Here is a 21259-nt window from a genome sequence, read left to right as displayed (position 1 = left end):
GTCTGCTTTGACCCATGATGTCACAAATATGGCGGAAACGACCATACACTACGACTTCAATATGGCGCCTATGACATCATTACGTAAACATGACCACAAACACGAAAATACATTGAAAAACCAACACACACACACACATTCCAAAAAAAAAAAATCTAATGAAACTAATGGGACAAGTGTGGGAAATTGGGGGATTTTGGGTGGGGACAAAGTAAATATAAACAAATTTAGGCACACACCACCATACCAAACCACACAAAACGACGAAAAAAACCAACTACACAAAACTCCCCAAATTCCACTAAACACAATATCCTCTGGAATCAGACACTTTCCTTGACCTATATAGCTCAACATCAGCTCCAAATCCCACAAATAACACTTCCCTTCATCTATATAGCTCAACAGCAACTCCCGATCCCACAAATTGGAAACGAACACTTCCCTAGACCTATATAGCTGATACCGGAACACCCACAGCCACAACTACACATTGTAATCGAACACTTCCCTTGACCTATATAGGTCAACAGAAACTACCGATACCAAACCATAAAACCCAAAACTGCAACCACGTCCACAATCATCACTACCTCAAAAAACACAACAAACCAACAAAATTGGAATCGAACACTTCCCTTGACCTGTTATTCTTATGTCATCTCCACATTCAGCCGTCCCTGGTCCGAGATGCCGGAACTTTAGTGAGCCTCATTTCTTCACGACATAGTGAACATTTCATGACTTCATCCAAAATCCCGAATAGTTGAAGAAATTTTATTAGAGACAACGCACTGTCCCCCATCATCACTGACAACTGAAAACTGTTGACCTTGTCAGTCATATCCATACCTACCAAAGACATAGAAAGGCAATTTACCAAAACTCACACACGACGAACAGAAAAAAACTACAATAACGCCGAAATGACAAAACTCACTCAAAAATATTCTGCTGATAGCACTGTCCCAATACCACACACGTGCAATGCTATCACGCAAATAAACCGCATAAACAGCGACTGCAACAATATGCCACCTATAAACACGCCACACATGTAAACTAAACCAGAAACATCACCTAACACACCACCAGAGAGAGCCACTGATCACATCAAAACGACACCTACAAACACGCCACTATCACAGACTAAATTGCACGCCGTCGTAATGTCACACACCACAACAGCCTTATGTCACGAGTCAAAGCCGACGGGTGGAATCGGACGCTTCAGTCGACCCTGCTGTCTGTAGCCTTGTAGCTATAATTAGTCACATCATAGCATCATTCATTTATTTCAAAATAAGTGATGAAGGAAGTGTGGGTACTACATAAGACTTCTCAAAGGAAGGTGGTTACAATAGGCCTACACAATGAAGCTTTTGTATCTTCCGGTTTTGCAGATATGATTTCTCATCTACCTGCACCCTCCTCTATCAGTAGACCTTATCAAGGGAAGTTTAATGATTAGCATCTACTTAGTACGTTTAGGCTCACAATAGAAAATCACAGCACCCTCAAAACTAGCAATTCGATAAAGTAACGCATCATTGTGAACTTTAGTTCTCAAAGTTGCAGCTGGTAACTTCTGAGTTACCAAATTAATAGAAGTACTCCTATAACATATGTTTTGGCAATTTACAACATATAATTCCCACAGAAACAACTGAAGCACATTTCTCCAAGTGCTCAGCGCAACAACAAACTACTGTACTTTGGCAATACTTTTCTTATATCTCTGACATATCTTGTAACAACATTTCACTGATTTGTATCTTCTGATTAAAGAATAATTATAGTATTACTACATGTATTTCACTGTAAATGTGCAAGCCAAGCAAGATACTAACCTAATCCAGGGCTGGATATTGACTGGGCTCGAGCTCTTGCCACTTTTCCCAAGGAGCCCGCAGTCCCAAGACTGGATTCCACAAGCTCATCATCAAACCGACGTCGTTTTATCGAACGGGAACTACTGGAATATTTAAAAACCCATCAACAGACCAGTATTTGCACAGTTAATTAGTGAAAGACGTGTAGCTGTTCACTAATATTTCTAAGCCTTCTTTGCTACATGTAATAACTTCAAGAATGCATGGAATGACACAATTAAATCTCATTTGAGATATTCTGCAATAATAAGAGAAGTAACCACTCTGCTTTAATGGTCATATGAATAGTTAGCCGCGGCGAGGTCATATAAAATGCCGTGGGAAAACAAGACGAGCAATTTTGACTCTTCAACAACTGCTGAGCGTGAGAAGCAATGTTTTTACAACATTTAGCAAAGCAATCAGTCCAGTATGGCAAATTACTTACAATAAATGTACACAAACATAACAAACAAATCACATGAAAAAAAACGAATGCGAATATATTATTCATAGTTTACCTTCTACGTTTGGTGGCGATTGAATCTAAACTTTGTGACTGGTCCACTGACATTCTCACTTTCCCGTAACGATCTGTATCTGCCATCCTGCTGTTGAGTACAAATTAACGAAATAAAAGATCCGTAACTCACATTCACTCAAGTACTCTTCAACTTATCAACAACGTACTGCTACAGATTGACTTAACAAGGGTGTTTTAGATGTATAAAAACCATTCCTGTAGCTCACCTTTCAAACGGACGTTAATGTTCGGAGGCATACATACAAAAAGTTTATACAATCACTTCAAAAGTTAAGTGCACTAATAACCATACACAAATCCACGCACAACCATACTATAAACAATCGGACAAAACAATAACTGTCCAGGATAGCCAACAACCCAAACGAAACACGTGTATACAAACTCGGATTAAGTCAGGAGTTGCATGCAAACTCCTGCACAAGCAAGGTAAGTAAATGATTCCGACGAAATAGTCATGTTTCAACATATAATTTCTATGATTGCCCAGCTTTAATTACGTGTGTGAATTCATGAAAAGGAGTATCACTAACAGAGACGATACCGTATAATTTCAAAGCGACCCTTAGACTCTAAATAATTTTGTGAAGTATTTCATATTGTGTAAATTATTGACTGTCTGTAGATAAGGTTTTGAAGGTCATGCAATATGTTGACGAATCTACTGAAATCATATTTTTATTGATCCAACTACTTTAATTGTATGTAGTCTCTGGCTAATGTTGTGAATCTTTGTCAGCTCATTGTCGCAAATGGCTGTGAGCCTGTGATTGCGAACACTGAAGTGTTTTTCTTGATCGGTTTGTCGAAGTTTGTACTGTATGCAGGGGAAGTGGCTTCTAAATGAGGTAAATGCATGTTCATTTTGCAACTGTTCGAAGAATACAGGGGCTTACTAGCCATGTGCTGCGTTATATCAAGTGATTATAGTAACAGCCGAAAGAAAAGAGAACAATATAATTAGTTATTGGCAAAATGCACCCCGAGGCAACAAGTTTCAGCTAGTGAAGAAATTAAATCCATTGCAGATAAATTACGGGCCAGAACTTAGAAGAGTTATGAATCCATCGAAAACCGGAGCTGGTACTGACGAGCTACAGGAACGAACACTGTGGTACTTCGATGTATTGACCTGTTTGAAAGAACACGAAACCCCCTTCCAATTAATTAAGCTCCATTAACATAACCACGTGGATGAGGCGAAGCAGAAGATGAAGAGAGACGTGATGTGTGTGCCCGAGCAAAACATTGTAAGTAGTTTTATATCAATTTTGTTTCTTTTATTACTGTAGACATTGATGCTTGTACATGTTGTCGAAACAGTAGTAAGCTCTCCATTTCCGGTTACTGCCAGTAATGCATGTCTCGAACAAGCGGTCAGTAGCCTTGCTGGGTCAAGCCAAGTGAAGTGATCCAATGAAAATTAAGCTGATTGCTTGACCATTTTAAAATATTTTGGGTTTTTATATGTGATTACCCCATAATTGAGAAGTGTATAACAGTTTAACAAAAGAAGAAATTATTTTGCACTGTTACTGAATGAATGTCCGCAGCTCGTGGTCTAGTGGCTAGCGTTGTTGCCTCTGAATCACAGGGGCCCAGGTTTGATTCCAGGTCGGGTTGGGGATTTTCTCTGCCCAGGGACTGAGTGTTTGTGTTGTCCTCATCATATCATATCATCATCATCATCATCATCATTATTCTTGGCAGTGGCTAGATTGGACTGTGTAAAAATTGGGACTTAATACAGGAGCTGATGACCACGCAGTTGAGCACTCCACAATCCAAACACCATCATCACCACCGTTACTGAATGTTGGCCATTTTTATTTGTAAGCGCACAACGGTTTATCAGTTTTGAGACAGCAGTGTTAATCTGAATATCTCTGCACAGGGATAATTAACAACATCACAGTGACATGACTGCTGTTAGAAAAGTCTTCTCTACAACATTGTTTATTACTGAAAATACCCTAGGCCTAAACTATAAAAGAACCAGTCAAAGTTACCTCCACTGAAAACTTAAAATAGGCCTATCTGCTTTTTTTTGGGGGGGGGGGGGGAACAGAGCGATTTATCAGATTGTATTTTTTCCTATAGTTAGGTATCATGAACTGATAGCCTTGTATAGAGCAAGAACACAGAAAAATGTTTCCTTAATTTTTTATAAACTTTTGAAATTTGATAGTCTTTGTAAAGTCTTTTGTAAAGTGTGGGGATAGTGGAACTGAATATAAAACTTAGGTTTTGCTCATTTTGTACACCTATATGATAGTGAAGTACTGTAAAAATTTCAACATCGATATTTCACTGTGAACAAAGATGTGAATTTTTGAAAAGGGGGAAATAATTCACATTATGCTACAGTTGATTTTATGGCTGTTGCGTAATCCATGTCTGATATTGGCTAGATGTAATCAATTGTTATTGAAGTTTATGTACTGAATTATAAGCAAAAACTCAAAAAATTACTGAACTAAACTTTTATATGTGTTCTTTACAAATTTAAATTAAATATTTTCAGTCAACATACTTTCAAAGTGGGGTGCCTCCTAATCCTAGTTTTGATTGTTAACAACACTTATTTCATTAGTCAGCTTTTGTGATATAGAGTAAGAACTCCCAATTGATGTGGCAAGTTCAAGTACTGAAAGCTTCCTTATTTGGTATTCAAACTTTGTCGCTACTAGATTTCTTGAACGATGTTCTTGGGCCAGCAAGTTGGTAAAAATGCACAAAAAGTAATTGTTTTCCAAAGCCACCATTGTCCATCAAACACACATATGCCACTATGTCATTCCATGTTAAAAAAAAGATATGTAATTTTACTGACACAATGATCATCATAAATTTCAGTTTGTCATGTTACATAGCATTGAACTAAGTTTTATGCAATGCCAAGGAATTTGTGGAATTGCCTTGTTCCTTTTACAGGGTGCCACAAGTTTCCCCAAATGAAATTCCCTGGTAGTTCCCTAATTTCCAGACAAATTTTAGCATTTTCCCCTGCCAGATTTTGAGACCTCAAGGATAAGTTAAGATGTAAGTTGACAATCTGCCTGTGCAGCTGTGGCAACAGAAACAATAATGTAAATAAAAAAATTAAAAAAACTTGCAAGCAGATGGCATTTCTTGATGTGAGCAAAAATCTTGAGTACTAACATCAACATCTTTTGTAATGAACTGTTTTGAGATGGAGAAAGCAAGACAGATGCTGTGTGTACGTAATTAAGACCACTGATCTCATTTTATTTCAGTAAAACAAAACACATTTGGTGACAAAAAATGCATTTCCTTGAAGTCACAAGACAGATTTAAAATACCTTCACTGATTTCAGAAAGAACCTCAGAAAAAAGTAGGCCTGTTGAAAGAAGTGCACAAGGTGAGGAAGAATTGTGTAGATAAACGCTGCAGGTGACCATCAATAAAATGTTGGTTCTACAATGTTCATTATTGTTGGTTATTATCCACTGTGTTATATCTGTTTTTTTATAGGTATTTTGTGATATTTCTTCAGAAAAATAGGAAATACGGAAGCGTCCGATCCCACCCGTCTGCTTTGACCCATGACGTAACAAATATGGCTAAAACAAAAACAAACACACACACTTTCCACAAGAAGCCTAATGACACTAATGGGACAAGCGCGGGAAATGGGGTGTTTTGGGTGGGGGGGCAAACTAAATATAAACAAATTTAGACGCCTTGCGTAGCTACAACGTGTAAGTGAAGACAGCCATGCATGAATACCCATCCACCTTCCCAGGGGTCGTAACCCCTGCAACCCATAGAAGATAAAGATGCTTCAGTAGCTGATTAGTGTTTTTTGTCTTTGTAAAAAAAAAAAAAAAAAATCTCACGGGATAGAACGAACAGGTCAGAAAGATAAATATAATAAACTAAAACAGAAATTCGAGGAAACAGATAATTAAAATAAGTAATAAGTGTTTTTAAATTTAAAAAAAAAAAAGTCTCACGAGATAGAATGAACAGATCAGAAAAGTAAAATAAAACAGAACTGGAGACAGCCACACTCCAACCAAACTCCGCTCCGTCATGACGTCACACACAACACCCTTACGTCATGGGTCAAAGCCGACGCGTTGGATCGGACGCTTCTGTCGACCCGAACATAGCGTACAAACCACTAGTGACTGACACAGTTTTCTTCTTCTTATCGTCCATACGCTGTAACACACAAACTACTTTTGAAATTCCAAAATCTACTGGAACAAATAAAATGTCTATAAAATGCCACATTGTACAACGTACTTGCGGTGAGACAGTCGCAATTCCTGAAATCAATTGCCCGTGGCCTCTGGCCTGCTGAGGAGCACTGCAGTCCTGGGTCCGTGGATAAACCACGAAAATCCTCTGCATTATGCCACACACAAACAGACGCAGCCTGCGGGCAGGTTGGTGAGACTAGATCTGACAGGAAGGGCCTGCACATTAGTGGGAACCAAGTGGCTTCAGATTGGTAGGCCCAATCCATACAGATACCCACAGAAACTGCCTGCGGTTGTGGCCCATTGCGGAAATCCACTTGTGTAGCCAGCTACTCATGAGCCACAGGCAACATGTTGATGAAATGAGACCGCAGTGATCAATCCATGCAACAGATAACTTGTTCAAATACTCCAAGAATCGATAATAATGAGGCCAGGTAGCGACTCACCGTAAAGATGATTGCTGAGCCACAGACAGACACATAGAAAATATAATCACACCCTCACAACTAAATTTTCAGGCATAGCTTTTTTCAGAAAATGAGAGCATTCACACAATCACTCAAGACACAATTCGTGCACACACGACTGCCGTCTCCAGCTGCTTCATCTGGAGTCTCTGAGGATCAGATCCAAACAAACCACTCCTCACACCTCCCTACCTCTCATTGGCAGCTACTAGACTAGTGGCAAGAAGTGATGGCAGCACTGACTACAAGCTGAGGGAAGTAGTAGGAAGGGGAGAAGCGGTAAGAATGAGGTAGTAGGGAAGTAGTCCACATACTGAGCTGCAACCAGCCAACAACGATGCACAACGCCTAAGTAAACAAACCATTTCATCTACTGAGACAAAAATGAGATTTTTTCAGTGGTATTTTTTTTTCCAAATTCCCCTGATATTTCCCTGACGTGTTTGAAATCCCATAATATTCCCTGATTTCCAGAACATGTTGCAACATGGATTTATTGCTATATAGTTTTCAAATCTAGTTTGAAGTGTTATGATGTTATGAAGAACTACCTCTTCTTTCTTTATAAGAGAACAGGTGATGCCTTTAATATTATCCTTTTAAAGGTTAATCATGTCCTCCATTGTAAGAATTTGGTCTGTGATCATTCTTTGTATGCTGGCTTTACTCACTTCACATTTTGTTGTACCTCCTACTCCACTGCATGAATTTTTACCATGGCAAGAGGCAATAAAATGCCATTTGGCCTCCAATCTGAAATCTACTTTGTGGTTGCAATGATTTGAAACATTCTTTTTGTTGTTATATTGACTACCACTTCCAATTGAAAAGTATATGAGCTTCTCAAACTTTGGGAACTTTTCTTTTATGTAATTTGTCAAATACTTTTAAAACACATCGACAGCCTAAGTGTTGTGCTCCAAGTAGTCGCATAGAATGCAAATTGAAGAACTGCAAACTTCATATTTCTCATTTTTGAAGTACAGAACACATGAACGCACTGTTGCTTGGTCATTGACTCTGTGAGAGTCTCATTTTCCATCCTGGACCACAAATGTAAAGTCTTCTGCAAAATCAACTAGGACTACGCATTCAGTTTCATAAGTAGTGGTTTCATGTCATTTGGAAACTTTGCTTTGGATTTCAGAAACATAGCAGTGACTTTTGAGATTTTTAAGTTATCAATTAAAGATTGAAAGTACTCTTTCTGAGATGTAACCACTGTTATCATTTCAGCTCTGTCGGTTGTGACTCACTGTTTGAAGGTAAAACCTCTGATTTGTTAAACAATTCAAGAGGGATTTCTTTACCAGGGCATTTATCACACAAACTCATCATGCAGTCATAATTGTGTCACAAACCATTAAATCTAGTAATGCTTTATAGTTAACATCATTGAGTGTTGCACCATAATCATCAGTTTGGCATTTGGATGGTATAAACAAAAACGTACAGTGTGTGTTCTTGAGGAGCTGGCTAAAATACACCACTTAGGGTGAAAGTCACAAAATTTTGACCATCCAGTTTTGAATTCAGGATGATTATTTTTGTTTTAGAGAGCTGCATAAAGTTCATTTAAATCTGACAGCACCTGTCATTTCTGCTTTGTTTCTTTAACTCTTAACAACTCTTTTTCTATCCTTGCTGCCCTGACACATCCTAATGTTTTCATTGTCATCAAAAAACCGTTGGATCTTTTTAATTGTATATCAACTGCTTTGTTCTTTCATAAAACTGGCAGAATGTGTTGCTGTTTCACTAATTTTTGCGTTATTCTAAACAAATGATCAGAAACATTGAACTTGTGAAGTATTTTTTTCCCTTGACCACGATTCTGAGTCTCTTCTAATTTTATGTGAAATTCGTTGTACCTTGCTTTCAGTATCTGCATTTCCTTTTCTGCTACTCATTTAGGTATTTTTTAATCAGGAGGTAACTCTAAATTAGAACAAGCAATTTCCAGTTTGCTAATGCCTTCCTCCTCAAGACTATAAATGTCATTAACAAGGTTATGTTATCCTGATTTTGGATTCACAATAAATGTTTTTGAGTAGCCATTTGGGCACAGGGAATTTCCAGGAATCTTATTAAGTTTCACTCGGCAAGCTGTTTTACTCGCATTTAAGGACAAATGGTCATGTTTTATTTCCCTCAGAACTTAAATAACTTACTTTGTATGAACTTTTGAGTGGATCAGAGCATTTTTTTTTTTAAAAATGTGATTGTACTTCAGTATATATATTTATTCTCATGATACTCACAAACTGATGATACAGAACTTACTAATAATTTAAACAAAGTTTGTCTATCTTAATCAAAGTTATTAAGATTTTTTAAATTTTTTGTAATGGAACCACAAATTGTTTTGTGACACACTTTACTTACCAGCTGTCCAATGGAGCACTCTTCATCCACTTTATTACATTCCAGTTAGTCTTTCAGATTTAGGTATTATTAAATTTTAAAATTATTTTAGTTAATTAAAATTTTCAGTCACAACAAAAGCACATAAAATACTCCACAGGCTCAGTGAAGTACGTGCATCACTCTAAACAGAGGTTTCTGAACAGACTACAAAAGTGCCACACCCAGCAAATTTAGGTGGGGGTGGACAGTTGATGTACAAACTTGTCACTGACTGCTGGGCTCCTGTGCAGACTTGTAACTTTGTCCACTGAGCTACTGTACATGCTTGTCTCGAGGACTAAACTCACGCACAAAACTGTAGCCTTCTCAACAATGGAGAAATTTTGCATATTCATTATTTTACTTTTATCATTTTGAGCTTGTAATAATGTGCTACTTAATTAAGAATAAACATAGATTTAAATGGGCAATTTTTTAATCACACAACTAAAGCAAAAGCTCCTATTGTTTAACATTTTATTACTGAAATAAATAATACTATCTAAATGTAGGGTGATAGTGTCAACCATAACACCAATTGTTGCATAATGTGAATTATTTCCTCATTCTCAAAAATTCAGATCTTTGTTCACAGTGAACTATGAATGTTGAAATTTTTCCAGTACTTCACTATAATATAGCTGTACAATACATGCAAAACCTAATTTTTATATTCAGTACCAAACTTAATAAAAAAAATTTCAAAATTAAAAAAATTTATAAATTTGCTTGTGTTCTTGCTCTTTGGCCAGAGATGTCTGCCCTAATTCTTTGCCTTTACGCATTACACATGTCTGCTTCTTGTGTCTGTATATGTGCAGATGGATGTGTGTGTGTGTGTGTGTGTGTGTGTGTGTGTGTGTGTGTGTGAGTACCTGGTATACCGCGCGTGTATCCCTGTCCCTTTTTCCCCTAAGGTAAGTCTTTCCAGTCACGTGATTGGAATGACTCCTTACCCTCTCCCTTAAAACCCACATCTTTTCGTCTTTCCCTCTCCTTCCCTCTTTCCTGATGAAGCGAAAGCTTGAAATTTGTGTGTGTGCTTGTGTGTTTTTTATTGCGTCTATCTACCAGCGCTTTCTCATTGGGTAAGTCACAGCCTCTTTTTTTTAAATATTTTTTCCCATGTGGAATGTTTTTTTCTATTATATCCATATCATTAATTTTGAAGGCAAATTGACATTTTGGACAGAGATTCATTGCAAATCAATCAAAGTGCACCACATAAAATTTCATCATCATGTGTATTGTCGACTGATGTGCATTCATGTAAATGGTCAGCATAACATTGCAGGAGATGCAAACACAAGTGCATGTTTTTTTTAGAAAAAAAGACAGATTAAATAATAATGTGTATTCTCCTTGTATTTCTAATATTTTGTCCGAGTGAATAAATATTACACAAAGATAATCTCAGTTTCAACATTAAATCCTTAAATACACCTTTCCTTACCTCTGTTAATGTTTCTGCCATTCCCTAATATCTGTGGATGTTTCCGTCACAAATAGTCTTATTGCCTGTGGTGATTTGGACTAATGAATTTAAGGTCTTCAGATGAATTTCATGTATTTCCGGAGAGGAGTGTACCAAAGAACTACAGCTCAGGTTTCAAGTAGCTCACCATGCACTTGACAAGAATGTAGGCCCATCCAGTAGAACAGTTCATGATGGGATCATGCGAAACCCATGGTATACAGTCAGTATAAACCAACAGAGACTGCTGCATAAACAAAAACAAAACACAGGGCTGTAGCTAGGGAGATCCTGAATGAAATTAATTTTGCTGTTAAAAGGGCAAGTTGTAGCATTCAATGACTACCATACATAGTATTATCAAAGGATTTCTCACAAAACCCAAATAAATTCTGGTCATGAAAGTTAGTGTCCAGACGCTCATGTGTGATACTTAGACACAAACTGGGGGGTAGTGAAACAAATACAGAAATGCTGGATTCCATTTTCAAATGTTTCTTTAGAAATGAAAATTCAAAGATATTCTCCCAATTTAATTCTTGTGCCAATTTAATGGTGGGTTATATAGATGTTAGTGTCTGTGGTGTTAAGAAAGAGTGAAAATTGAACAAGTTTCCAGGCCTCAATGGAATCCCTATCAGATTCCGTATCGAGTTTGTGCCTGATTAGTCTCTCTTTTTAACCATAATCTACTATACATCCCTTGAACATGTAACTATGCCCATTAGTTGGAAGAAAGCTCGGTTCATACCTTTCTACAAAATGGGTAGTAGAAGTGATCCACAAAACTATCGTCCAGTTTCCCTGTTTTACATTTGTTGTTGAATTTTAGAACATGTCTGAGCTGAAATGTAATGCAGTATTCAGACAGAATGACGTCCTCCATGCCAGACAGCATAAATTCCAAACTCACACTTTTGTCACGTGAGATCCCTAAAGTCACAGATCAAAGCAGTCTGGTATTTCTAAATGTCCAAAAAGCAGTTGACTCAGTGCCACATATATGCTTATCAAAAGTGTGATCATGTAGGGTACCATATCAAACGAAATTTGTGGCTGGATTGGGAATTATTTGATAGGGAGGTTGTAGCATCTAATATTGGGTAGAGAATAAACAGAAAATTAATAACAAAAAAAAACTAGAGGAAGCCCTAGGAGAAAACAATACATGGACATGAATCATAAGCACAATACTGTGATGAAACAATATAAGGATTTCGGACAACGTCTCCTTATTGGAGCTGATACTCCAATCAAATGGAGTACTAGAGGGAGGCCCTCTGAGTCCTCTGCTATTTATCTGTGCAGCAGAAGAAGTTACAAGAGTACCCCAAAGGGAGGGTGTAACCTCATATGCATAGGTAGACGATATTGTAATAGACGCAAGGCACATTGAAAAGTTACAAGAAGTGATAATTGATATGGAAGATTGCTGTGTCAACCATGGCTTCGAAATAAATGTGGAGAAAAAAAGAAATGATGGCACTCAAACATGAAGGAAGAGAACCTGCATCAGCTGAGATCTTTATATGGGAGAGAAAACTGAAGATGTACCAGATTTCAAGTACCTAGGGCTTACAATACAAAAACTACAAAGTGTTTCACAAAACATGTAACAGAGGAAGCAATGCAAGCAATAATGGCAATCCATGAAATACAGTACATCAGATCCCTTAGCCTAGAGACAGCAATGGCACTATTCAGAGCCAAAATCTTCCCAATACTGATGTACGGCATAGAAATTATCGGACCACATGTTACAGTGAAAAACCTAATGACACTAGAAAGAGTGAAGGCATCCTGTATAAAAGAAGCAATAAGAGTGTACAAGACAACACGATCCAGGCTTGTATACCTGCTGGCGTGGGACCCTGGTTCAGTGCAGACCTACAGACAAACCTGATGCTACACAACAGCAGCACTTTGGGAGGTCTACTTAAAACATTGAAGGAAAAAAGGGAAGGCATACCTCCAGAATTTTACAGCACAGCCACCATGATTGCAGAACATGGACAAAGGATAACTTCGAAAGGAGACATGTTATCACCAGAATGGCAATCCATGATTCCCACCACTTTATTTGCAACAACATGTTATATCATGAACCAAACACTGTGTGTGAGTGTAAACTGTGTCATCAAATATGCAGGTGTTACCAGATAGAACTCTGTACAAAAATGCCACGATCAGTAAGTGACTATGCAAAATTTCTAATTTCATTTATCATTATCATTGTACTTTGAATTTGTGTGGCTATTTGGCCGCAATAAACTTATTATTATATTGGGTGGAGAGTCAGTAACATATACATCTACATCGATACTCTGCAAGCCATTGTAAGGTGTGTGGCAGAGGGAACCATGTACCACTGCTTGTCATTTCCCGCTCCTGTTCCGTTCACAAATAGAGCAAGGGAAAAATGACTGTCTGTACGCCCCCATATGAGCCCTAATTTCTTGTATCTTGCCTTCATGGGCCGTACTTATGCTGTATGTTGGCGGAGCAAAATCATTCAGTAGTTGGCTTCAAATGCTGGTTCTCGTAAATTTTTTCAATAGTGTTTCCTGAAAAGAATGCCACCATCCCTCCAGGATTTCCATTTGAGTTCAATAAGCATCACCGTAACACTTATGTTTTGTTCGAACCTACTGGTAACAAAACTAGTAGCCCTTCTCTGAATTGCTTCAATGTCTTCCTTCAATCCGACCTGGTACGGATCTCAAATACTCAAGCAGTACTCAACAATAGGTCGCACCAGTATCCTGTGTGCAGTCTCCTTTACAGGTGAACCACTCTTTCCTATAATTCTCCCAGTAGACTAAAAGTCGACCATTTGTCTTCTCTACCTCAGTTTTCACATGCTCGTTCCACCTTGTATTAGTTTGCAGTGTTATCCGCAGATATTTAAACAACTTCATTGTGTCAAGCAGGACACTAGTATTACTGTATCCAAACATTACTGGTTTGTTCTTCCTACAACTGCATCAACTTACATTTTTCCCCATTTAGGGCTTGCAGCCATTCATCACACTAACTGGAAATTTTGTCTGAGTTGTCTTGTATCTTCCTACAGTCACTCAACTTCGACACCTTACCATACACTGTTGCATCATCAGCAAACAACTTGAGACTGCTGCCCACCCTGTCTGTCAAATAATTAATGTATATAGAGAACAACAGTGGTCCTATCACTCCTGGGGCATTCCTGATGATACCCTTGTCTGTGATGAACACGCACTGTCGAGGACAACACACTGGGATCTATTCTTTAAGAAGTCTTTGAGCCACTCACAAATCTATTAACTTATTCCATATGCTTGTACCTTCATTAACAGCATGTAATGGCGCACTGTGTCAAATGCTTTCTGGAAATATGAAATATGTCTGTTGCCCTTCATCCATAGTTTTCAGTGTATTACATCAGAAAAGGGCAAGCTGAGTTTCGCATGAGAGATGCTTTCTAAAACCGTGCTCCTTCATGGATATATGCTGCTTAGCCTCAAGAAAGTTTGTTGTATTCCAACTGATGATGTATTCAAGGATTCTGCAGCAAACAGAAGTTACGGATATTGGTCCGTAATTATACATATTCATTCTTTTACCCTTCATATATATTGGAGTCACCTGTGCTTTTTTCCAGTCACTTGGGACTTTGTGCCAGGTAACAGATTCATGATAAATGCAAGATTGGTAAGGGACCAATGCCGTAGAGTACTCTTTGTAAAATCGAACTGGGATTCCAGACCGGGTGTGATTTATTTTATTTCAAATCTTTTAAGTTGCTTCTCGACACCAGCTATGCTTATTTCTATGTCGTCTATACAGGAATCTGTCCGATGGTCCAATGACGGTATGTTTGTACGGTTCTCCTTTGTGAACGATTTCTTGAAATTGAAATTTATTTATATATATTCTTTATAGTAAGTGACCTTGGGTATTCCTGAGGGAAGTGTGTAATATCACTTGCTGCTTGTCGTATATTAGTGACCTTGTAGAGTTATTAATAGTAGCTTCAGACTTCTTGCAGATGATGCTGCTGTTACCTATAATGAAGCTCAGTCTGAAAAAAAACTGCAGAAATATTCAGATGGACCTTGACAAGATTTTGTAGTGGTACAAGGATTGAGAAATTCCATTAAATATTCAGAAATGTAAAACTGAACACTTCACAAAGTGAAAAACATAGACGGCCTTACAACTACAGTATCGTAGAGTCACAGTTAGAATTGGTCAAGTCCTGCAAATACCTCAGTGGAGCAATTTGTAATGAAAACTGTCCCAAGAAACCATTTAAACATACATGAACAGGGTGGCAAGAAGCCAAAATAATTGCTACATCCACAAGGATAAATGCATACTTTTATTGATCCATTTTACTTTCCAAAATGTCACCCAGGGAATGCTCTGAAGCCTGAGCCCTTCCAGTGATTGTTGTAGCATGTTTGCCTACAGATGTTTCATGTCCTACATTCCAATGACCATCTGCCTGATAGACCATAAAACACGATTAATCTGAAAAGGCCACCTGTCACCCCTTAGCCTATGTCCAGTTGCAGTAAAGGTGTGCAAATTCCAGCCTTTGTTGCCAATGAATAGCAGTTAGCACAGGTGCATGAACCAAGTGCCTTCCACAGAGGCCCATGTGCAGCAATGTTTGCTGAACGGTCGTTGAAAAGATACTGTTGGTAGTCACTTGGTTCATGTGAGTGGTCAGTTGCTCTGTTTGCCCAATCTCCGTGGCCAACATTTATCTGTGTCACCTATGGTCTGTAGTGCACCACAGTTGCTTTGATGCTGGTTTTTGATAGCACTGTTTTGCCATGCACAGTATTCTTTACAGATAACGTTTGGTCTTTTTGTGTCAAAGGAAAACCTAATCTGAAACAGTGGAAGCCTTTAACCCAAAAGCCATGGTTATGCCCTTAATTAAACCTTAAGTGTACAGATATTTTACACAGGGCTGTAAAATTACATGTCAGTATTTGACACGTCAGAGATTTATACCAGCTCCTTGCAGGTAGCGTGCTATTAAATAGTTAATGTTGAGGTTGCTCTGACTAGTTTTTCTAATACATCTTGACATGGGCATCTGCAGTTTTGCAAGTTTTTCTGCCAGTTTATTCTGTTGTGGAATATATTTAGAACATCCCAAATTGATGTGGTTAAGATCTTCATCATCTAGCTGTTCACTGCATTTGGGAGAGTCTGTCACTCCGATTCTATAGGAGTGCTCAGGTAACCTTGCACATCCCAACCTTATTTGAGTAAGTGATGTCATATGTTTCCTCAGAAGTTTCTCCTGGCTGTACCATTGTTCGGTTAGAATAGTGCATTGTGCTGAATTCAACACTATCCATTTTTCCTGCTGTGATATTTGCCACTGTTTTTCCTGTTCCATGTGTGCCTTATTTCTTGAAATGTGGAGAAAGAATTTGGGAACTGTGTAAATAGTGAGTTCCCTTCTTTGATGCAGTTTTTTATTTCAGTGGTACTTTTGTGGCAATGAAAAGATTTTTTTCTCTCAGCAACACCACAATAACGTATAAAACCAGTGCAGTCATGTGTTTCGGATCTGTCAGTATCTGGCCATCTGCTTTTCAGATAATTCATTACAGAATTACTAACACTAAACTGCTGGTCCACTCTGATTGGTAGGCTAAAGAAGTCATATTTACAGACTTTTGTTTCACACTCTTTACTGAACAGTCATAACACTCAGCCAGCCTGTGTCAAAGTAGGAAAGAATCTGCAACAACAGAAGCCTTTCACTAACAGTCCCCTTTTTTATTTATTTTTTCCCCTCTTTGAGTGTCCTCATCTGTCAGATGCTTAGCTTTAATTGTGGCAGGATGACTAATTATTGTTGTTGTTGTTGTGGTCTTCAGTCCTGAGACTGGTTTGATGCAGCTCTCCATGCTACTCTATCCTGTGCAAGCTTTTTCATCTCCCAGTACCTACTGCAACCTACATCCTTCTGAATCTGCTTAGTGTATTCATCTCTTGGTCTCCCTCTACGATTTTTACCCTCCACGCTGCCCTCCAATACTAAATTGGTGATCCCTTGATGCCTCAGAACATGTCCTACCAACCGATCCCTTCTTCTGGTCAAGTTGTGCCACAAACTTCTCTTCTCCCCAATCCTATTCAATACTTCCTCATTAGTTATGTGATCTACCCATCTAATCTTCAGCATTCTTCTGTAGCACCACATTTCGAAAGCTTCTATTCTCTTCTTGTCCAAACTTTTTATCGTCCATGTTTCACTTCCATACATGGCTACACTCCATACGAATACTTTCAGAAATGACTTCCTGACACTTAAATCAATACTGGATGTTAACAAATTTCTCTTCTTCAGAAACGCTTTCCTTGCCATTGCCAGCCTACATTTTATATCCTCTCTACTTCGACCATCATCAGTTATTTTGCTCCCCAAATAGCAAAACTCCTTTACTACTTTAAGTGCCTCATTTCCTAATCTAATTCCCTCAGCATCACCCGACTTAATTAGACTACATTCCATTATCCTTGTTTTGCTTTTGTTGATGTTCATCTTATATCCTCCTTTCAAGACACTGTCCATTCCATTCAACTGCTCTTCCAAGTCCTTTGCTGTCTCTGACAGAATTACAATGTCATCGGCGAACCTCAAAGTTTTTATTTCTTCTCCATGAATTTTAATACCTACTCCGAATTTTTCTTTTGTTTCCTTTACTGCTTGCTCAATATACAGATTGAACAACATCGGGGAGAGGCTACAACCCTGTCTTACTCCCTTCCCAACAACTGCTTCCCTTTCATGTCCCTCGACTCTTATAACTGCCATCTGGTTTCTGTACAAATTGTAAATAGCCTTTCGCTCCCTGTATTTTACCCCTGCCACCTTTAGAATTTGAAAGAGAGTATTCCAGTCAACATTGTCAAAAGCTTTCTCTAAGTCTACAAATGCTAGAAACGTAGGTTTGCCTTTCCTTAATCTTTCTTCTAAGATAAGTCGTAAGGTCAGTATTGCCTCACGTGTTCCAGTGTTTCTACGGAATCCAAACTGATCTTCCCCGAGGTTGGCTTCTACTAGTTTTTCCATTCGTCTGTAAAGAATTCGTGTTAGTATTTCGCAGCTGTGACTTATTAAGCTGATAGTTCGGTAATTTTCACATCTGTCAACACCTGCTTTCTTTGGGATTGGAATTATTATATTCTTCTTGAAGTCTGAGGGTATTTCGCCTGTTTCATACATCTTGCTCACCAGATGGTAGAGTTTTGTCAGGACTGGCTCTCCCACGGCCGTCAGTAGTTCCAATGGAATATTGTCTACTCCGGGGGCCTTGTTTCGACTCAGGTCTTTCAGTGCTCTGTCAAACTCTTCACGCAGTATCGTATCTCCCATTTCATCTTCATCTACATCCTCTTCCATTTCCATAATATTGTCCTCAAGTACATCGCCCTTGTATAGACCCTCTATATACTCCTTCCACCTTTTTGCTTTCCCTTCTTTGCTTAGAACTGGGTTTCCATCTGAGCTCTTGATATTCATACAAGTGTTTCTCCTTTCTCCAAAGGTCTCTTTAATTTTCCTGTAGGCGGTATCTATCTTACCCCTAGTGAGATAGGCCTCTACATCCTTACATTTGTCCTCTAGCCATCCCTGCTTAGCCATTTTGCACTTCCTGTCGATCTCATTTTTGAGATGTTTGTATTCCTTTTTGCCTGTTTCACTTACTGCATTTTTATATTTTCTCCTTGCATCAATCAAATTCAATATTTCGTCTGTTACCCAAGGATTTCTACTAGCCCTCGTCTTTTTACCTACTTGATCCTCTGCTGCCTTCACTACTTCATCCCTCAAAGCTACCCATTCTTCTTCTACTGTATTTATTTCCCCCATTCCTGTCAATTGCTCCCTTATGCTCTCCCTGAATCTCTGTACAACCTCTGGTTCTTTTAGTTTATCCAGGTCCCATCTCCTTAAATTCCCACCTTTTTGCAGTTTCTTCAGTTTTAATCTACAGGTCATAACCAATAGATTGTGGTCAGAGTCCACATCTGCCCCTGGAAATGTCTTACAATTTAAAACCTGGTTCCTAAATCTCTGTCTTACCATTATATAATCTATCTGATACCTTTTAGTATCTCCAGGGTTCTTCCATGTATACAATCTTCTTTCATGATTCTTAAACCAAGTGTTAGCTATGATTATGTTGTGCTCTGTGCAAAATTCTACCAGGCGGCTTCCTCTTTCATTTCTGTCCCCCAATCCATATTCACCTACTATGTTTCCTTCTCTCCCTTTTCCTACACTCGAATTCCAGTCACCCATGACTATTAAATTTTCGTCTCCCTTCACAATCTGAATAATTTCTTTTATTTCATCATACATTTCTTCAATTTCTTCGTCATCTGCAGAGCTAGTTGGCATATAAACTTGTACTACTGTAGTAGGTGTGGGCTTCGTATCTATCTTGGCCACAATAATGCGTTCACTATGCTGTTTGTAGTAGCTTACCCGCATTCCTATTTTCCTATTCATTATTAAACCTACTCCTGCATTACCCCTATTTGATTTTGTGTTTATAACCCTGTAGTCACCTGACCAGAAGTCTTGTTCCTCCTGCCACCGAACTTCACTAATTCCCACTATATCTAACTTCAACCTATCCATCTCCCTTTTTAAATTTTCTAACCTACCTGCCCGATTAAGGGATCTGACATTCCACGCTCCGATCCGTAGAACGCCAGTTTTCTTTCTCCTGATAACGACATCCTCTTGAGTAGTCCCCGCCCGGAGATCCGAATGGGGGACTATTTTACCTCCGGAATATTTTACCCAAGAGGACGCCATCATCATGTAATCATACAGTAAAGCTGCATGCCCTCGGGAAAAATTACGGCTGTAGTTTCCCCTTGCTTTCAGCCGTTCGCAGTACCAGCACAGCAAGGCCGTTTTGGTTATTGTTACAAGGCCAGATTAGTCAATCATCCAGACTGTTGCCCTTGCAACTACTGAAAAGGCTGCTGCCCCTCTTCAGGAACCACACGTTTGTCTGGCCTCTCAACAGATACCCCTCCGTTGTGGTTGCACCTACGGTACGGCAATCTGTATCGCTGAGGCACGCAAGCCTCCCCACCAACGGCAAGGTCCATGGTTCATGGGGGGGGACTAATTATTATGAATATTTAAAGCAGAAACATTTTAGCTCCTAGTTCTCTACAGATGTCAAGAGGCATTTCTTTTGGTTTTATTAGAAGGGCATTTCATGGAGAGCTGCATCAAACCAGTCTCAGGACTGAAGACAATAACAACAACAACAACAACAACAACATAGAAGGGCATTAGGTAGTGCAATTTCCAAAGGGAAAACTTCCGTAATCCGTTGCCGAGTGTGTCGGCCATGAGTATAAGGTGATGAGGACGTCCAACTGGGCTCTCCACCACACATGACTTAACAGTGTGTGACATATTCACAGCTTACTCAGTTTTTATACCATTATGGTTAGGGTCTGCTGGTGTAAAATGGGTATAGTGGGGTAAAACATGTATAAATAATGTTTTTTTAAAATAAATCCTTTTGTACTATTATCAGTAATATGTGACTGAAAAAATGTTCATATGTGTACATCATCATTGTGTATGATATTATGCTAAAATGTTGTTGGCAACACTTATAAGTTGAGAGATATTTTTTTGTTTTTTATTTTTTTTTTTACAACTGACAGAGTAAACAAAACCACTGCTTAAAATCATTATTTATAGTTAACCGGCAAGAACTGAAGATTAAAATTCAGATGTGTTCATATCGTATATGTCTATTTTAAGTTTAGGCTATATTAGTTTAGAGATTTAATTTGTAATGGTTTGTATGTTATTTATGATTTCAAAACATGGGGTAAAATGATTATAGTGTATGTTTCACCAAAAACTAACCTCACCTTTTGTTTCAGATCATGCTTCATATGTACATAAAGAAGATACCTCTTAGATATGATCCAAATGCAATAACACAAGCTGCAGATGCTTTTTTTTTAAAAAAAATTCCTTATGAAACATTGAGATGTTCATGTGAAAATCCTGCTGAAGTCAAAGGCTGTGGGAAAACAACAGTGCTGTCAAAAGAGGAGGAAAAGTATATAGTAGAGGCTCCAGTGTTTACAGCAAAGTGTGGATATCTGAGAGACAGAAAAGATTTACAATTTATGGTGCGTAGTTACATACATTCAGTGGGTAGAAAGACACCATTTAACGACGATAATGCTATGCCAGGCTGTG

The 21259-nt window shown here is 38.5% G+C and overlaps 1 protein-coding gene and 1 long non-coding RNA gene across 4 annotated transcripts in view; one reads left to right on the top strand and one right to left on the bottom strand.

The window, feature by feature from the left end:
- Positions 1 to 2968, bottom strand: part of LOC124711580 (microspherule protein 1) — a 139938-nt gene extending 136970 nt beyond the window's left edge. Inside the window, exons 1-3 of one of the 3 annotated variants that reach the window (XM_047241728.1) lie at positions 2622 to 2968; positions 2393 to 2482; positions 1851 to 1975 (exon numbers count right to left, since the gene is read on the bottom strand). In XM_047241728.1, the coding sequence (XP_047097684.1) occupies positions 1851 to 1975; positions 2393 to 2478 (211 nt within the window). In that variant the 5' untranslated portion in view covers positions 2479 to 2482; positions 2622 to 2968. The remainder of the gene's footprint in view (positions 1 to 1850; positions 1976 to 2392; positions 2483 to 2621) is intronic. The other 2 variants (XM_047241727.1, XM_047241726.1) reach the window with 2 other exon arrangements.
- Positions 2969 to 3156: 188 nt separating this feature from the next.
- On the top strand, positions 3157 to 21016 carry LOC124711833. The gene is made up of 3 exons (XR_007005527.1): positions 3157 to 3263; positions 3444 to 3665; positions 20935 to 21016. It is a non-coding gene; the product is annotated as an uncharacterized LOC124711833 (long non-coding RNA).
- Positions 21017 to 21259: the final 243 nt, after the last annotated feature.

This window comes from Schistocerca piceifrons, chromosome 8, assembly GCF_021461385.2.
Source record: "Schistocerca piceifrons isolate TAMUIC-IGC-003096 chromosome 8, iqSchPice1.1, whole genome shotgun sequence".
Classification (NCBI taxonomy): domain Eukaryota; kingdom Metazoa; phylum Arthropoda; class Insecta; order Orthoptera; family Acrididae; genus Schistocerca; species Schistocerca piceifrons.
This window is presented reverse-complemented; position numbering and strand designations above follow the sequence as displayed.